Below are 18,891 nucleotides of genomic sequence, written 5' to 3'. Positions count from 1 at the left end.
TCATACTAACTTGCTCAGGATTTCGATTGCTCCTGACCGAACTTTTTCCTCTTGACCTTCTTTTGAGCCGTACTCGTCTGATTCGTCCATGATATATAGTGGAAGGACATGAAGCTGTTCATCATCTGGTTTAGTCAGCAATCGATGCTTTGTTAAACTCACGACCTCAGAATCAATACAATATATCATATTATTTCACGACTGTCGATTAATTACATCATTTCGTACGAAAACAATCTGAATTAGTAGAAATCTGATCAAAGCTTCACTCACCACAGTGCAACCATTGTTCATATTGTGTAAATCTCTATGCGAATGTGCACAAAAGTCAATGCAGGCTGTGACCCCGGAAAATGGTCGTCCCGGTTTAAATCCCAATCGACATTCGCTTGCTTCGCGTTCGAATTGCGTTTGATTGTTGAAAGCTTCCGGAGCAAGACTTAGATAAAGAGGAGACAACAGAGTTGCCAAAACGTGCATTCGCTCCTCTACCTCTTGCTCCTATGACATAAAATAACGTATGTTAATTTCTTGGTCACGATTAATTATACGTTCTTTCGAAGATGAAGCTTTACTGAGTTTAGTAAATCTCACCTCAGTTCGCACAGAGAGACGAAACTTTCGGACGGTTTTACTTCTGGCATATTTGCATCCGTTGTAGTACATTGACCATGAACAACCAAACGAGAAACTGGCTCCGCACGTGTCTGGGTCCAGACCCTGACAGGCACAAGTCCTTGGTTCGTTAGTTCCACACCTTCTGGTTGTAGGAAGACCAAAACGGTTCAGTTTGTGGCTCAAAAGCGAATAGATCCTGTCAGCCTCGTGTGTCGGTACACCCTCCCATGCAACCATAGCAACAACAATCCAGGCTGTTGCGCACTTGTGGCCTTGGCGATGTTTTACTACAGTCAAGATCTTCTCGTCAGGACCAGAACGGCGGATTATCTGTAAAATTAGTTTATCTATAAAACGTGAATGTGTGAAAGATTTATTTTCAAACTTGATCTTTGCATAATTTTTTGAGGCATACCCATTTGGCCATTGGACATCCTTGTGTTGTTTTGCCCTCTTTCCCAGTGTAGATGACTTTCTCGAATCTTAAAGCAATTCCCTTCAGTCCAGTTCTTCTTTCAAGGTCATTTCGAAGATCAGAAAGATTCGCTGCAGCACCAAGATGCGTGTAGTACGAACCGGGTTCGGGTGGACCTTTTGGTTGAACTGTATTTTATTTACAACACACCGACTCTCATAAAAGAAGTAATTAAAATCTCCGGCCCTGGCGTTAGAATTTGATTTGACAAAAACGCTAAGCTCGTTTTCATGTGTGTGAGGATTTATCCATCACCATTGGTTAAATTATCGCATATGTACGATGATGTTTTCTCAATGTGTGTATCATGACTCATAGTTAGTGTGTTCTCTCAATGTTAGTGTTGTGCTGAATACACATTTTCAACTCACATTTGTCAGCTGGAAAGCAGTTGCAGTCCGGCACTTCGGTCCTAACATTATTCTTGAGCTTATCCAAATGGTCCTGTAACTTAGGTGTCGACGGTGCTCTAGGACTGTTGGGTCCTTCACTTTTCACCTCCTGTGCCCCGTTTGCTTTTGGCGGTGGCTCGGCCAAAATTTCATCGCGGGTCTGCAATCCTTGGCAACAACCTTCTCGCAAATGTTCGGGCGTCGGTTGTTCGGTACCACCTCTTCTACAGCACCACGAGCCAATTTCCGATGACACCATTGCTGGTCCCCCGTCACCCCTGAACTTATAATTAATTTCCGACATTTCGGATTTTTGATCAGGCTCAGTCTTCACTACCGCATCGAGACTTGGCGTTATATCATTTTCCATCGTTGAACACTCCACTGTGCTTTCTAAAGGCGAACAACTGTGTGGCACAACTTCCTGCTTAATGACTTGCTCCGAGTTGTACTTGACCTCGTCATCAATATTTTCTGTCCGGAAGGTTGGTGAAGCTTCTAGACTTTCCACCTCGAATGTCTGTTCTTCTTGAGTAGCGCTAGAATCTTTGTCAAAAGCAGGTTCAATGTCATTTTTATCGTTTTTGGGATCTTCTTGTTTTTTGAAAGTCTCATCTTGGTTTTCTTCTTTTGGAAATATATCATCGGTATTCTGACCAATACACAGTCGCTGTTGAAACGACTTATCATCAATATTCTCATCATCTGGAACCTTTGGAGTCTTTGGTTCGGTCCAGGATGAATGTCGTTCCGCAACTGGCACTGGTTTTTCCGACTCATCTTTATCAACGCTTGTGTATTTCATGAAATTTTCAATAGCAGCTATTCCCGTTTCCGGCAACAACGTGCTATTACTCACATTACTTCCTCCTCCTCCAGTCCACTCCCATAAGCCACCACCGTCGGGCAAACTATTGGCCCGAGGGTGGTGGCTATGCAATAAAAAATTACCGGTCATAGATTCATTAGTTTGTGCCATAGACATCATGGCTGCTTGGTTCAAATATTCTCCTGATCGTTTTTCCTGTAACTTTTCAGCACTTTCATTTGGTTCTCTAAGTCTATCATCCGTTGGGAAATCAGTATTAGGGTTATTACTTCCGTTAGAATGTTGGCCGATCTGATGATGCAAATGATGCTGTTGCTGTTGCTGTTGCTGCTCTTGATGATTTATCTGATGCTGCTGCATTTGCTGTTGCTGCTGCTGCTGCTGCTGTTGCTGCTGCTGCTGCTGCTGCTGTTGCATCTGTTGTTGCTGTTTATTCAGAATCATAGTTTTCAATCGACTGTTTAAATTAACTCTATTAGATTGCGAAAACATATTGTCTTGTGGCTCCTGGTTTTCCGGAAAACCATTTTGCTTATTACTTTCTGGTCCCTGCTGCCACAAAATTCTTTCTCCAGAATTTTGAATATCCTGTTTCGTCGTTTGTTGTCCCCAAGTACCTTGATTCTCTGCCGTTGAATTTGGCGACCAATTCATTTGGGTTTCCATCTTATTATCTTGCGGCGCTTGACTCTGCCACGAACCCGTTTGATGCCCGGGAGTTCTCCTTGGACTAGGTTGTGAATCTGGCCATGGTTGTTGCGGCTGCTGACTACCATCGCTCTTCAAACTACTCGGTGACCAGTTCGGTTGACTAGTTGGTGTATCCGGCCACGACATTTGATTGGATGGAGTCAATCTTGGATTTTGTTCAATTTTCGATTGTTGCCACTGTTGTTGCTGTTGCTGCTGTTGTTGCTGTTGCATCTGCTGCCCAGACGGCGTTAATCTTGGATTCTGTTGACCAGTCTGCTGATTCTGATTCTCAGGACTACTTTGCTGCCAGTTATGTTGAGCAGTCGGCGTGATTCGGGAATTTTGCTGCTGTGTTTGATGATCGGACACCTTTGGAGAGTGCTGGGGCCAACCCTGCTGACTTTGCTGCTGAGTGGACGGCGTCAACCTTGGATTTTTGTTGTCTCTGTGCTTAGGACTTTGTTGTGGCCAATTCCCCTGCGCCTGTTGCTGATTATCGGTACCTTCCGACCAAGATTGGGGAGTCTGCGGCTCCTTAATACTGCTATTTTCCCAGCTCATATGACTTGCTGGCCTTGGAAGCTCTTGCTGATTTTGTAGACTCTGCTGTTGCTGTTGCTGATTTTGTATTTGCTGCTGTTGTCGTTGATTTTGTAGAGCTTGTTGCTCACTCTGCTGTTTCAAACTATTTTGCAGTCTCTGCTGTTGGTTCTGAAGCTCTTGTTGTTGCGTTTGTAACTGTTGTTGCTGTTGCTGGCTTTGTTGTTGCTGTAGGCTATTGTCAGACCACGTCATACTATTAACGTTACCAATTTTTGCATTCGAATTAGTGTCTGACCATATATGACGTTGATTAGCATCGGACACAGTCTGCTGCTGCATTTGCTGTTGCTGTTGTTGTTGTTGTTGCTGTTGCTGTTGTTGCTGTTGCTGTTGTTGTTGTTGTTGTTGTTGCTGTTGTTGTTGTTGCTGCTGCTGCGTGACCTGAGTCTGCCATTGATTTTGCGCTTGTTGTTGACCCATTTCTACGTAGCCTGGATATCCGTTAGAGCTGTGTAAACTCTGCGGGCCCTGTTGAAGTAGATACCCAGGCATCTCGTTTCCCGACACGCTGCCGGCGGCGATCGCGGCAAAGCCTTTTACTTGCGTGTCCGACGACGGCTGTTGTTGCTGCTGTTGTAACTGCTGACTTTGCTGATTCGGTTGGGTATCCATGTGAACCGAGCTACTACGACTTGTTGGAGTTGTCGATGGCGGTGGAGCCATTGTCACGTCCTGAAAGGAAACGTGACACTCGTTAATTGGATCCTGTACGTCCATTAATCACCACAATTACCAGTTAAACGTTCACTTATTACGATCTAACCAGGCATGTGTGCGAATGCGGTAAAAGTTGATTTTCACGAATACCATTCGTTCCGTATTTTTTTTTTTTTCTTGTTTCTTGTGTCGCACAAAATAATTTATTTCTAATGAAGTAGTTATTTTGATCAAAAATATAACGTTTGTATCATAAACATTAATGAAAAAACAAGATGTCTGTAAATCATAGTCATTGATACAAATACAAGATAAGACATCACGCAGAATGGGTTTAAAACTTCTCGTTACTGGCACAGACTAAGATTCTACTAAAAAAATCAAGCAGCATTGTTTCTATATTGCTTTTCCAGCGGTTATTCCCAAAATAACTCATAACTGGAAATAATAATTAACATTTTTCAAACAACCAAAGTGATTTGGGATCTCGAATAGACGGTAGTTTATCTCAAACGATGTCGGGTACAAAATTTTGATAGAATGAATCGTCTGGAGGTATGCAAACTTATGATTATAGTAATGGCTATTTATAAAAATCCTCGAACAACAGAGAGAAGGAACGTATTTCACTTGAACTGCGCCTTTTTCTGCCAGTTTAACTTTACTTCTCGGCATCTTAGTTTCTAAATCTAACATTGTCCTTCAATATATATGAGGTGTGTATACATAGATAATTCGTAAGCACGGAATGACAGCTAATAAATGATTCCCTAATGCGATAATTAATGAATGAATCAATTTACCTAGAATTTCACATTCTGGCTCACCTGCTGTTGGTATCCATTAACGTATTCCTGTCTTTCGTAACCGACTGGTTGACCCGGCGTTGATGCCGGGTCCATAAACTGACCGTTAAGAGGTCTTTGAACAGTAGTGGCTGCCGATTGGGCCACAACTGGTGCTAGAGGCGACGGTTGACCGGTAATAGCGTATTGTCCGGTTGTGCCTGCCCGTTGAAACGCCGACTGATCAGCGGTAATGAACGCCTGTTGCTGATAGGCAACTGAAACCAAATAAAGATCTACTATTAATAGCGCAATCTAATGAATATTTTTACACCATGATGATTGGATCCAGGAAAAAACGAGATCTACGAAAATTTTTAAAGAAATCTTTATAACTCACCAGGTTGTGGATGGTACGGAGTTGCAGCGCTGTACTGAGTGTGATATCTCAGTTCTTCGAGCTGGTTGGGCGCTGGTATTTGTTGGATGAATTGCTGAGGAGGCCAGGCGGCTGGCGCAGCCTCCACCGTCACTGCACCAACTGGACCAACTCCTTGGTGCCATACTGTGTTTCCGAATCCAGCTGCAGGTCGGAAACCCGCACCAGTGTCTCCGTAGAACCCGGGCATCACCCCAGACGACTGTAACAAGCGAATGGACAAATCGTTGATATACGCGTAGAATGTCGTCAAGTTTGCAGTACATAAGCGTCACATCTCGTGTCTCTAGATAGATGGATAGATAGATAACATTTATTGCGTCCGTAGCAATGTTGGAGAAATTCATATCGAGACAAGAAAGTAATCCAAGATACCAAAAATAAGCAAATGCCAATAAAATGAAATCACGGAGAGGCAAGTGGATAGACAGAGTAACGTTCGTAAAGAATAAATAAAGCGGAAAATGTGTGTTCTCGTTGCTCGTTATGAGGCGAATCTAGGGGCTGGATAGCCTCATCGGACAGATCATAACCAAAGGATTAAAAACTTGTACATCGATTGATCGTGAACAATATTTAGTGGACACAATACCAATAAGTAAGTATATAAAATAACGCCGCGCTGAAAGAATTGCATTGTCTCCACATAATGCGGTCCTATAACGAGCAGCGTTATAACGGTATACCCACGGTTCTACCGCCAGTGAAGGAAATCTATTTGAGGCTGGATGAGAGAATGGCGTGTGTAGATGAAACCGATGCGCAGGAGGACAGAGGCTCTGAACAAGGGCTCTGTCTCTCTTATTCACGCGTTTCTTTTTCGGGCGCTTCGATATTTCGAAGCGTTGAGCGAGGAGAGAAACTTCTATAAGGTGGGTATAGCACACGGTATATATCGGGGTAGGAGCATGAAGTCATCAGGCCGATTTCATCTCCTTAAAATGTCGTCTGGGTTGTAGTTAATGTCCCGGACGGAGGAAAACCTGTGTGTGAAAAGCATCGTGAAAATTTATGGCTTATATCGTCTGCCGGGTCTGTGTAACCTAAACTCCGAAAACTATAGCGCCATGAAACTGCTGCGCAACGGAGCACGGTAATAGATCCCGGCTATCACGATCCTTCTGGTGAATCTAATATATGACAGGGTCGGGGTGTCTGAGATCAATGGTGCGTCACATTCATGACCGTTTTCAAATTATCTACAAAAAAATACTATTTTCCACGGAACAGATTCGCTCTTTCGCAATTACTGATTGTTGTAAAACAGTGAGTGAGTGTTTTCGCAAATTGTATACGCATGCCTTCAACTGCAGGCAGAGTTGTCAAAAGGAAGTCATAAATTTCGAGAATCGTGCCAGTTTCCCGGTTTGCCAGATTCTCTCGACAGCCCCAACACTCCGCGTGATAAATTGTAGGAACTCCTGAAGAATGCCCGACGGAATTTATCGTGCAAATTGAAAATAGCCTAACCCTGCGCCCGGTACTGTGGGCTGAGTGACGAATTGCTGATGACGCATTATATATCGCAATCGTTCATTTTTTCCCTGAGAGAAAACCGGCAACCTCGCAGTTTAACCCGCCACTATAAAACTTGGTGCAAAAGGAAAACAACGGCAAGGTAGACGTTACAAGCGCCTGGATCGACTGGCTGACTGGTTTCAGTTGCTGCTGCTGTTGCCGCTACAGCATGAAAGAGCCAAGGAGTGCTGCAGTAGCTTGTGACAACCTTGGCGATGACGCTGAAACTTCTGTCTTCCGATAAGCCAAAACTATGTCAACTTGAATCCTGGGGTTGAACCCCTCGGAACGATGATCTTCCACTATTTTTAATTCTGCAATAGAGGATTCGCCTAGTCACCCGAGTAACGAGTTGGGTACATTAATATCGACGGGTTACTGGACCCTGGGATGGTATTGACCGAACTAGTTTGGTAACGGCGAAACGCATCATGACTTCGCGAAGTCATCACCAGGAGATAACGGTGGTTTTCGTATCGGTGACTCAATCTTTTGTCGACTTCATGGACTGTGACCCCACCGGATATTGCCTTGATTACAGTTCAGAATACATTTTCTTTGGATATCAAAATGACATCTAAGCGTAATAACCGAACGTCGGGTAAAGAATACTATTTTAAATATGCCCTTGTGGACCTGAGCTTCATTTTACCAAAACAAAATCTGATGTACAGTTAAAACTAACGTTCCGACGATCACTCAAAGTGCTGCAGACATCGGGAAAAAGGTGAGGTCGGTAACGATGACCCGCACTATTTATTTACAAACTTGAATTCGATCGCCTATATACAAAATTTTACAGCACAGCATGACAATAAAACATTTATAAAGGAAATTTTTACCCGAATTTTAGCCTTTCGGGCAACACAATTTTCGGCAAGTGTTATTTCAAGTCTTGTATAATTCATAACTGATTGTGAGCAGAATTACCAATCATTGCAAACATCAGTTCTCCAGAAATTTATCACCAATATGATTGTTCAACAGCCGTAAAAATTGCTGCGGTCGATAAAATTGACGGTTACCGGGGTTTATTACGGTCAATATTTCCATTTCTACTTTTTGCTGATGCCGATAGTTGCGATTTTCATTGTAAAATTGATATTTCTTTGAAATTGAAACCAAGCATTGCCAATTTACTTCTGCAATTGATTATACAGATGCTGTGGATTTTAGGATACCTGTTTGGACAGTAAAAAATGTACTGCAACGTTATTTCACAGATATTTGTACTGTTCGTCATGTAAACTTTTATTCCGAGTGAATGAAAAAAAATCCACTTGTCCACAGAACGAAACTATTTGCTAGTCAGCACGGAAAATGATATTCGTGAAATTTACGTGTGTTTTTCAAATTAACCGAATCTGAAAATTGCGATATTTTCATCAATCACACTTTTATTTCATTTTTTTTTAACAATAGGCGATCTGTTTTTCTACATCTGTAAGACGCTTTTTCTCGTTTACTACATACTATCTTATACAGGTGAATAATGTGATTGAATTTTCATAATAAACGTTAATTTAGCAACTTTCTCCCATAAAACACATCGATATTCTGTTCCAGTGTGGTTGAAAATGACTTGGGTAGTATCTAGATACACATGTAGTGGTATTGGCATTGTATAACATCACACTGATATAGCACGCGACCGTAACACCATATATCATGTGAAATAATTGAACGCCATAAAAGAGCAAGTACCTAATTATAGCAACTTTATACCAAGTCAAATAAGAATTACTCGTATTTCTAGGGTCAATCGAGACTTAAGCTTCATGTGAAATTGTTATAGAGTCCGTAACGATTCGGAAATTTAATCCTATTTAGTACCTAAACATCTGCCTGGTCCTGGATTATTACGGCAATTCGAACTAGTAAGTAATACGATACAATTGGTAGAAATTATACCTTTCAAACTGCTCGCGTAGAAAAGGGTCGAAATTCTTGGAATAATTACGGATTCAAATCCAAGATTGTTGCATTAATTTTTGCAGTGGTTCAAACCCCCCGTTGTAAAGTATCGCATCAATAATTAATCATCCGGTTGAAAGTGCTCGTCAAGAATCTTCATACTGCAAAGGTTCAAAGGACAACCAAGGCTTCAGCACGTGAAGCACTCCGAGCCGTATCCAGTAATTTGAAGTACCTCGGAAAACCCGATGAAGGGGGGAAATTTTGCGGGTGAAAAATTCGGAAGCGAATAATCAGAGAATGAATTTCGTTTACTGACCCGTTCTCTCTTGGACTCGCATCTAGATTTTCCTCCCGCATGTGCGATTTCAGTATTATATGTAAATATCCGAACGAAAGAGAGCGAGAGATCAAGAAGCGGCGGTCTGCGTGGGCGAAAATACCTCCATCGATTTCAGCCAGGTATGTATGTAGACCCCGCACTCCGTACCGACACTACGTACAGCATTGAGTGAAAAATAAATTGCAAAACTGAAAGACAAGGATGCAGAAAAAGAGCTGAAAGAGAAGCACGGCCATGGCGTTTCCATGGTTATGCAGGCGAGAACCGCCGCGTAAGAGGGAGAAGGAAGAGTTAACAACGTTGAAAGAGAGGAACGGGGATGGACGTAGACAGACCGAGGAGAATGCGCAATGGCCGCTGCGCCTCGCAATTTAATCAGTCTCTTGAAAATGGCAATCAGCCGTCGCCGTTCGGCTACGATAGGAGAGCAAGCTTTGTGCGCCGGGCTTGCACCGGCTGCACCGAGCTTTTCAACGGCTCACGATAGGTACATGAAAATCCAGGTCACAAAATTCCCAGTCTAGAAAATATATGACAACGCGAATGTATTTCAAGTGAAAAAGAGGCACAACGGTGAAAGAAATGACAAGCGGTTGTGTATTTTTGACAGTAGCTGTACCCGTAGCTGACAATGAGTCAAGAACCAACCAGCCATTGTTTAACCGTCTCACCTTTGAGCCGGCTGCATAAATACATCAGCGATTAGAAGCGCCCTTTGAGCACAAGAAGTGCCTCTGCACGTCGAGAGTGCCTGTTAAGGGACAAGACGCATCGTATAACTTGCTGCCGAGGGAATGATTCATCGAGTATGCCGCCGGGGCCCCGAGGTTTCAGTTTGAGCAAAATAAACGGCTGATTAGCGAGTTTGTCTGTGACGTGCCATAGACTACATCCATATCGTTAGTTACATGGATATATCGTTGAAATAGTACAAACGCATCGCGTCCTTCTTTTTCCGTCAACTTTTCATCGCCATTCTCTCTTTCCCTCTCTCTTGCTCACGCTCTTTGACACTATATTATAAGCCGACCGGTTAACCTTCGTGCTCTTCGACGCAAGGAAGAAGCATTCGAGGCATACAAGGCTGGCTATCCGCCCACGTCGATAGCTCGTTATTGCCGGGGTATGGAAGTAGAAAATAAATTGTTCAATTTCGATGAACCGTCTTGAGGTGACGACCAAGAAAACGACAAAACGAAACTAGAACATCGCGCAGCCTACGATTGCACTTTCCACATTATTCGCTCATTACAAGTGGCTGGAAAGAAAGGCAGTAAGAAATGAAACTGTTGGTCATGTTGCGGTGCGCCAAAAGGACGATCCTTTGGTGGAGTAAGAAGTTGATCGCAAGCGAAGCCGCCGAGGGAAATGTCTCGTCTTCGTCAATTCCAGCTAGAACCTGTAGCAAAGTGTGCCGAAGCAGAGAACACAAACATATCCTCAAAGTGGCCACGGGGTCGAGACTGCGGTGAAGGCCGATAGCATCGAAGACGGGCGTCGAGCCAAGCCGTTGATTCCACTCCCACCCGCGACGCGCAAAGGAAGAAGAACGGCGGGTGTCGGAGGATGAGGCGGAGGAGGAGGAAGAGAAAGAGGAAGAGGAAGTGGCAGAGGGGAGGCAGTCTCGGGAATATCCTTCCTTCCGCAAGAGAGCAGGCAACGTGACCTAGGCCAACTCAAGCCGCCGAAGCCGGGACCCAAGCACAACCCTTGGGGATGGGATGATGCTCGCCCTCAACCAAAGGTAAAGAGCACCGTGCCGGACCTGCTCGAGGAACTACCGGAGCTCTGGTGTTTGAGTCGAACCCGACACAGCCATTTTTCGACGTATCCAGTATCGGCATTTGGTTGATTTCACACTAGATACTGTAACAGACTGGTGGAATTGCCTTTTGTGCGGTACAGCTTTGTACAATTAAAACTTTTGAACACTCAATACAAATTTTCTTGGCAAGTATTGACGATTTTATTTTCTAGAAAACAGTCGGAACTTTACCCATGGGCCAAAACTTGTTACAACCAGTGCTGCATGCTCGCAAGAAATCCGGAACCTATGTAAACACCGAGTGAGGTAAAGTTCGGCCAGCTCCGGGAGAAGCTCCCACTTATGTTATTCAAGTAGAAATTTGCGATTCAGACTACTCTATATCATTTGAAGGTTATTTTTCGTTTGGCAAAATGGATATGATTACGTCCGCTCGCTGAGGAACTTTGAAGTAAATATATAGGAGGTCAGGAATACTGACTTTTTACCATTTTTCTTTCAACGATAAATCTCAGATAACGATGTAATGCCAGTTCCAATACATCGATATACCTACTGCACGTATAGCATCAACTTGATTCCGTTGACAATTGTAATGTAACTCAGTATTATTCCGTCTAACAGCAATATGTTACTAAGACTTGCACCAATGAACGACTGTTCACGGTGTACAACTTCAAAAAAATTTTTGGGGAGTTATTTCGCGAATGAATTTCAATGAGTAATGTTAAAACTTTAGTCAAGTTGGGGCCTGCAATTGGACACTTTAAATCCAGTTTGGGCGACAGACCGTAAACCAGATACCCGACGGTCGATCCACATATCGGAACCGAAGATGCCGTGTCGCGGTCAAGTGGTCACGTAGCGTGGGGTAAATTTATCGGTAAGTTGGTCACCGCAATCAACGACGCATCGATACGATGATTCGATTAATTTTCCATCCCGTAGCTTCTCTAACTTAATTGCCGGACACCAAATTCTGCATTTACGGTAGGATTACCACCAGCCAAAAACAACGTTATACGAAAACAGACTGCGTTGACCACGACATAATGATTTGAATTTTCTATAACTGAACACTTGCAAGATTTCTAGATATTCATTAAGCATAAGCCATAAGTGTAAGACGTACAATTTCTGAACTAGCTTTGTACCGTGAAAATGTTTTCCACTTTTTAAGCTAAATATCCGAGGAGTGGGATCAATGTCGACGGTCATTTCATCAGCATCCAGAGTGCTGTAATCACAGTTAGGAATCATCGGAAATGAAACTTAGTTGAAAATGGTTTTTGCGAATACAGTCGATATTTGGCTACTTTTAGGGCACTATCAAGTTTCACAATTGGTATGATAGTTTACTTTACATACAGAGACAGAAAAGAAACGTGAGACTACAGATCACTAGAATAACGCCGTGACGCTCAGTAACTTACATATGTACACCATGACAGAGTACTTGTCAAAACTCGAATCCAAAACGGTCAAATTTGAACGGCAAGTGATGGTGTTTCAATATAACGAAATGGAAAATGAAGGGGTCAATCGTAATGCATGAGAAGTTTACTCGGCGTGAGCCTCACTCGACGTATATGTAAGTTTAGTCGACAATGTGTGGTCTGACCGCTTAAATCGATACCAACGCTCCTCCCCGTTCGGGTCTTCCGGTATACCCGGCGAAATGTATTAAATGCACGATTCGCCACAAATGCATGGCGGTGAAATAGGCTGTCAGTGTAAACGTGTTATGTGGTAAATGTGGGCACATACATACGGTATTACACGTCCGTAGATATTACGTCGGAAATTGAAGTTTGCGGTGTTTGATTGAGGAAATCGGTTTCGGAAATCGGACAGCCTCGATCCTCGTGCAGCCCCATACGCGGTTACGTTATGTCGCGAGGAGGAAATTCTCTTCAAACGTAGAGTAAACTCAACGTCGGAAAAACGTTTCTTTTCTGCAGCGTGCAAACGGAGACAGAGTACACTTGAACACGAATCCCACCCCAAGGCGTCTAACCCCAACTGTCGCAATTCGCGACCAGATAAAAGAGGCAACCAGTTGCCAGACGAGGGTTCTGATCCTCGAGCGGTGGGACTCTCGACGTTGGCCTAGATCGCGGTGTCTAACTCTCTCGGAGTGAATTTACGACCGTCTTGAAAACACCCCTGCGGGGCTAGACGGGGGCGCTGCCGACCCTCGCGGGGCTCGACCTTCGTGTCATCGCACCCTCCTGATCTCCGGTAGGACCATTTTACACCCCCCGAGCCATCCGGTAAACGCTTTGAGCTCTTAACCCTGACCAGACTCGCATTGAACGAGGTCATCGGGGACCAAGAAGGCTGCCACACCGCGATTCGGAATTCGGCCAACATCTTCCTCGGCGAGATGGATAACCCTCGACGTAACAAAAGGCCAAAAGAAAGAACCGAGTTTGGTTACGATCAGAGGTTTAACGGAGGACCATCTCTCGGCGAAGAAAACTAGGAAGGGGCCGCAGACTGGTAGCAGACGGTGGCAGCGACGGCGTCGGCCACCGCCGCGGCCGCGGGGGCGGTGACCGCCCGCCAACGAGAATCAATACCCGCAGGAACAGGAACCGCCGACGTACGTGAAGCGGGATGGGAAGAGCTGAAAGAGGGGCGAGCCAGAGCCAAAGAGAGACGGAAGATCGGCGCCGCGCTAAGCCGAGTTGAAAGAGGCTGCTGCCACTGCTACAGCGGGGGAGGTGATGATGGATATTATTCTGCTCGGTAGCAAGAATGGGATTTAAAAGAAAGATTTTTCGTGATTCGGGGAAGAGGTCTTTTCACCGTAATACAAAGTCTGAAGAAGTCGTGGGTAGTTCACGAAATGAAGTTATACTGAGAATTGAAATTTCGTATAGTAACAGATGCTAGGGGTTGCTTACTTGAGAAATCATTGACTCATTACATTCGAAATCACTCATCCCATTTCCAAGCAAGCGAGCATTTATCCGACGTCTATGTATAATGGATACATTCTCGAAGTCATCTGCTGTTACAAGTGAAAAAAATTTAAGCGTTCACGAAAATTTTTGTGAGAGAATAAAAAAATTGATTCGAATTTCTTTAATAATCTATGTTATTGATTGAGTACGCACGTATCCCTACTCGTAAATTGATTATTGTTTATCTGTAATAATTAATCAATCTTCATTTCTTGACAGCCTAGAAGTCAATTATTTCTTAAATTTAGAAACCATACAAAGTCGCAGGTAATCTCATTGATTCGGAAATCACGGGAATCGCAGTCGAAATCACAAGAAATCAAGTCCTTTTGAAAATCGTCGAGCCACCGAATTTGCGAGTGAGCAGCCCCACGATCAGATGAGTTTTTCTATCGCAGAATGAAGATTAGTTTTATATACTGTATAACACATTGTACTATATGTTTTAGTAATAACGACGTAAGAGAATATCGGAATAAATGTCATACCGCGACAGCAAAATCCATCTGTTACCATACCGTACGCAAATGTTCAGTATACCCTTTTTTCCGCGAGGCAATGTCAGTTGATCGATTATTATTCAACTAGCTGTAAAACCCTCGCTCGTTAAAACTCGCTCGGGGTCGGATGCCTAATGTAACTGATATTTGTGCTCGTGGGCTCGCTGCGCTTGCTCGTTATCAGTGTTTTACCAGATGATACGAGATTAATGAGATACCTCACGCTCTCACTGCTTACTGCACTGAGCAGAAACTATGGAGCACTTGTCCTGGGAGTCGAAATTCACCAGGTAGAGGACCTAGAAGTCGCAATTCATCAGGTAAATCACCTCGGACGCAGGACCTACGGTGCGCTTATCCTGGAGGTCGAAATTCACCAGATAGAGGACCTGAAAGTCGCAATTCATCAGGTAAATTACCTGGAGCGCAGAAACTATGAGGAACTACGGAACGCTTGTCCTGGAAGTCGAGTTTCAGCAGGTAGCAGACCTAGAGCGCAGGAACTACGGAGCACTTGTGCTGGAGGTCGAGATCCACCAGGTGGAGGACCTGAACAGCCAGAACTGCGGAGTGCTTGTCCTGCAAGTCGAGTTGCACCAGGAAGTGGACCGGAGCGCAAGATCCAGGAGGTAGAGAACCCGGTACTCGAAATCTGCGGAGCGCGATTCTCATACGTCTTCTCTACTGCGCGGTTGTTTCCGGACTGAGGAATTCGGCTAGCTGATTTTCGTCGTCGACGATTACTATTGATCGATGATGTCAGAGAGAAAAAAATTTTGTTAACGTCACTTTCTGAACATCCGAACATCCGAACATCCAAAATTTGGTTTCAAACTTTAATGCTATGTATGATGTATGATATTATATTACATTATGTATTATATTATTCAATTCTTTCTGCTGTATCAAGTGCGGGACTGTCCTGCACAGGCCATGACCATAGACCGATGACCATTGCCGTTGGCCCTCCGATCGACCATCGTAGTAGACCAGGCTCATCCCGCTACTTATAACACATTCAACTAGAACCCTAGACCATGCCGGAAAGATTAGACGTTCAAAGCAGTGATTACTCGACCGATTTGTGGAGTCACCGCACGCACGCGTTCTCCGTTCCGAGCTCTTCGTTGTCGACTTCGTGGTAACGTAGGATCAGGGTACGTAGTAGTAGGAGCCGGGGTCACGTCGGTGTGAAGACCTTCTGCGTGGCCTTGAGGATCGTCGGCGTTGGCTGCACGTGGATGCCCATTCGCAAGAGCGTCGTGTCTCCGCGTAGGCGCGATAATGATACACCAACCACACGAGGACGACGAAGGAGCAGAGAGACCACGACACCCGTTTGGAGACTGGTTTGCCCAGTAACCTGGGTAGGTAGCGTGATTTCCTCGCTCGAATCTCGCGGAGAGAAAGGATTCCCGCATTCCTGCATGGGGGCCTGCTGCTGACTTACTTAGACGCGCGGTGGTCTCGAGAGAAAAGTGAACCGACCCTAAATCTGACACCGCTACAAGTTCACAGCTTTAGTTAAACGCCACTCGAAAGTGAGAACGCAACCGCCGCTAATTACGACACGCACGCGCATCCGGAATTAGCAAAACACCCATGTTCGATACATTATCGCGCTCGCTCACTTCATTGAACTTAAACAAAAAAGCGTTTAGTATCTGTTACTATTCTTTCTCATTACGATCACTGTTACTATATATGTATACTTTCTTGTGACTGTTGCGAAAATTTAATGCTTGTGCGACAAAAAATTGATGTTAAAGCCTTATTTAACTAAAAAAGTAGAGTAAGCCTCACAAACTGATTGTGCGTTGCAATTACCAAAAACGGATCGGCAATAGCGCAAAATGGTTACGCGTACCTCGTCTTTCGTAATTCCAACGATATTCAAACATTTGTTTTAGCAATACCTGTTTTACTCAATTTTTCTAGTTACTGTAACAAATGAAATTTTTCTCAGTGTACGCATTATGGTTAGAGGAAAAATTCTATCCGTACCCGAAAGTAAAAACATCTCGCGCATGGAGTTACTTTTGAGTTTATTTCATAGTAATACAACGATTTAAACGAATCGACTTATACCGATTGAATCACAATTTGGAACCAATATTTCCAATTCAGCATGCTTCTTTTTTACTTCAAAGCGGGAGTGAGACAAGCCTGAGACAAAATTTACCCGTGGTAAATACACGGAGCGTGGCAAACTCTCGGGCGGCAACAAGCTGCGAATTTAGATTGGGAATACGCAGTATAATAATACAACTAACGACACGAGGGAACGTTGCACGCATCGCATCGCTGGCATGTGTGGAGTAAAGGAAACTGGAGCATGTTACAGATACCAGCATAGGCGGTGCTGATAAGCGTCTCGAACCATTCCGATAAGCAAACAACTATGCTACCTACACGGAAGAAAATTATACCGTCGAATGAAATGTTCCGTTGATGCCAGCGAGGAGTTCATACGCGACGGATAATATGTAACATCTGAATTTAAATGGCAAATGATACCATGTCCGTTACGACCTTTGGAGACCTTCGCTCTTCTCCATTCACCGGAACAGTTGTACAAATACCACCATCAAGAGACGCTGTCCACAAGAGAATACGGACGATATACACGGTAATTGGATTATGTCCAGTACGGAAACCAGCTGCCGCAGACCAGTGCCTCAAGCATTATATGTAACCCGAAACCTCGAATTGATCAATCATGACCACGTAACACATCGGACAAGGACAGATGAGGCAGTTTCTGTGACTGACGATATCCGCGTGGCCATCGAATTCTCGTTTCAATTTCTAACTAACGAAACCCTTGTAATCAACACGGTTAATTTCGTCGGTAACGATCAGAAGTAAACGGTATATTTTATTTTCACTGAAGCAAATGTTACTTGTCAAAGAATCGCTGATTCACGAGGTCTGCTGATAGCAAATCTCAACGGCTCAAAATAGACTGTTGATCTAAAGAGCATGGATGAAAAATCTCTGTGGAAAAATTGCTAATTTCCCTCGGATCATAATTCACCTTTTTTCAAAATTGTTTTATTTTTCTACACTGCTTTCTATTCTCGATTAAATTTTGTAATATTATCCATTACTGTCATGGACAGATAAATATCCTATCGATCGATCTATCTATCTTTCTGTCTATAGTGACGTGTTTACAAATGTAGTGCTGAATTAAGCACGCATTACACAAACATTTTTTAACGGTACATCAATTTTTGCTAGTTGCGTAGAAAATCGTTCCCTGTTACTTATTACATACGTACACCGATCGAAAAATGTATCCATACCAAACTGGAATTTCCGTGTCAACGTTTTTGATACCGCATATTTTCACCTGGTACGTTAATAAAGCAAAAGCAAGTCTGATACGAGTAGACCAGGTATTCCAGGGTCTTCCAAAATCACTGTATTTCTACTTCAGCGACACAAGACCGTTTATCGCTGTTTCAACAAATCACCAATTTCTCATATCACCCAGAATCGATGCTATCCAATTCAACCGATGAGTAAGGTGCAGGATATCTTCCCACCTACTTCAAGGTCAAAAATCAAGGCATGCCTCCGTCCCTCAATTCCGAGGGCTAGTGAATCCGGTAACCGAAAGCGGACACGCTTTTCCACCTCCGGCAAATTTGAGTAAAAAGGGACTAATAAATGAACTCACCATTGACACAACTGGTGGCGCCGGATTCCCGTTGCGAAGAGCTCCGGACTGCTGAACAACCGCGGGTGACAAACTGTCCTTGGCCTGCTGCATGGCGTCAACGTGGAGTCCCTGTTGCTGCGGGTGTTGTTGCTGTTGCAAGCCGCCAATACCTGCCTGAGGACTACCCAGTCCAACCGTCGGTGTATCCGGCGTGCTGACCTGACGCGCGATCTTTCGGTAACTCTGTAATCATGTGACACAAAAAAAAAAAAATGAGATTATTTAACGGGAATATATGTATCTATATAGTGCCAGTGGCATCGCTGGGTGCTCGGGGGACTTTAAGACGAGTCTACTGTGAGTGTAAGGTATAAAGTCGAACGAACCTCCGACAATAATTGAACCTGCATGGAAGATTCGTAATGGAATCCATAGTACATCCCAAGTATTCGTCAATTTCACTCAACTCAAGAGAGCTCGACATATTCAAGTAACGAGTCGATATTGTTTTTCTAGACAAATCCTATCTCCATCAATCAATCAAAGCCAAGTGATTTATATCTGATTTCCAACTAGTTGGACATACGCATCGATAGTAAAGTAATTAAACGTAAAGTATGATTCTAGTGTGAGGGAAAGTTTTAACTATGATTATCAATATTCGAACGGGTTGACGAGATATGGTAGCAAAATCTTATTTTTTTCCTTTCTATTTCCGTACATT

At 43.7% G+C, this 18,891-nt stretch overlaps 1 protein-coding gene across 8 annotated transcripts in view; it reads right to left on the bottom strand.

The window, feature by feature from the left end:
• Window positions 1-18,891, bottom strand: part of LOC124175539 (DNA N6-methyl adenine demethylase-like) — a 93,908-nt gene that overhangs the window by 8,914 nt on the left and 66,103 nt on the right. For 5 of the 8 annotated variants that reach the window (XR_006869193.1, XM_046555909.1, XM_046555947.1 and 2 more), the window contains 8 exons: window positions 18,186-18,410; window positions 5,453-5,693; window positions 5,095-5,348; window positions 1,465-4,282; window positions 1,034-1,221; window positions 595-948; window positions 274-501; window positions 11-165 (listed from right to left, as the gene is read on the bottom strand). Coding sequence is in view for 7 of the 8 variants with exons in the window: in XM_046555909.1 (XP_046411865.1) it covers window positions 11-165; window positions 274-501; window positions 595-948; window positions 1,034-1,221; window positions 1,465-4,282; window positions 5,095-5,348; window positions 5,453-5,693; window positions 18,186-18,410 (4,463 nt within the window). In the remaining variant the exon portion in view is untranslated. The remainder of the gene's footprint in view (window positions 1-10; window positions 166-273; window positions 502-594; window positions 949-1,033; window positions 1,222-1,464; window positions 4,283-5,094; window positions 5,349-5,452; window positions 5,694-18,185; window positions 18,411-18,891) is intronic. The other 3 variants (XM_046555921.1, XM_046555931.1, XM_046555964.1) reach the window with 3 other exon arrangements.

This window comes from Neodiprion fabricii, chromosome 1 (assembly GCF_021155785.1).
Source record: "Neodiprion fabricii isolate iyNeoFabr1 chromosome 1, iyNeoFabr1.1, whole genome shotgun sequence".
Taxonomy (NCBI): domain Eukaryota; kingdom Metazoa; phylum Arthropoda; class Insecta; order Hymenoptera; family Diprionidae; genus Neodiprion; species Neodiprion fabricii.
The sequence above is the reverse complement of the archived record's forward strand: the minus strand, read 5'-3'. Positions and strand labels throughout refer to the sequence as shown.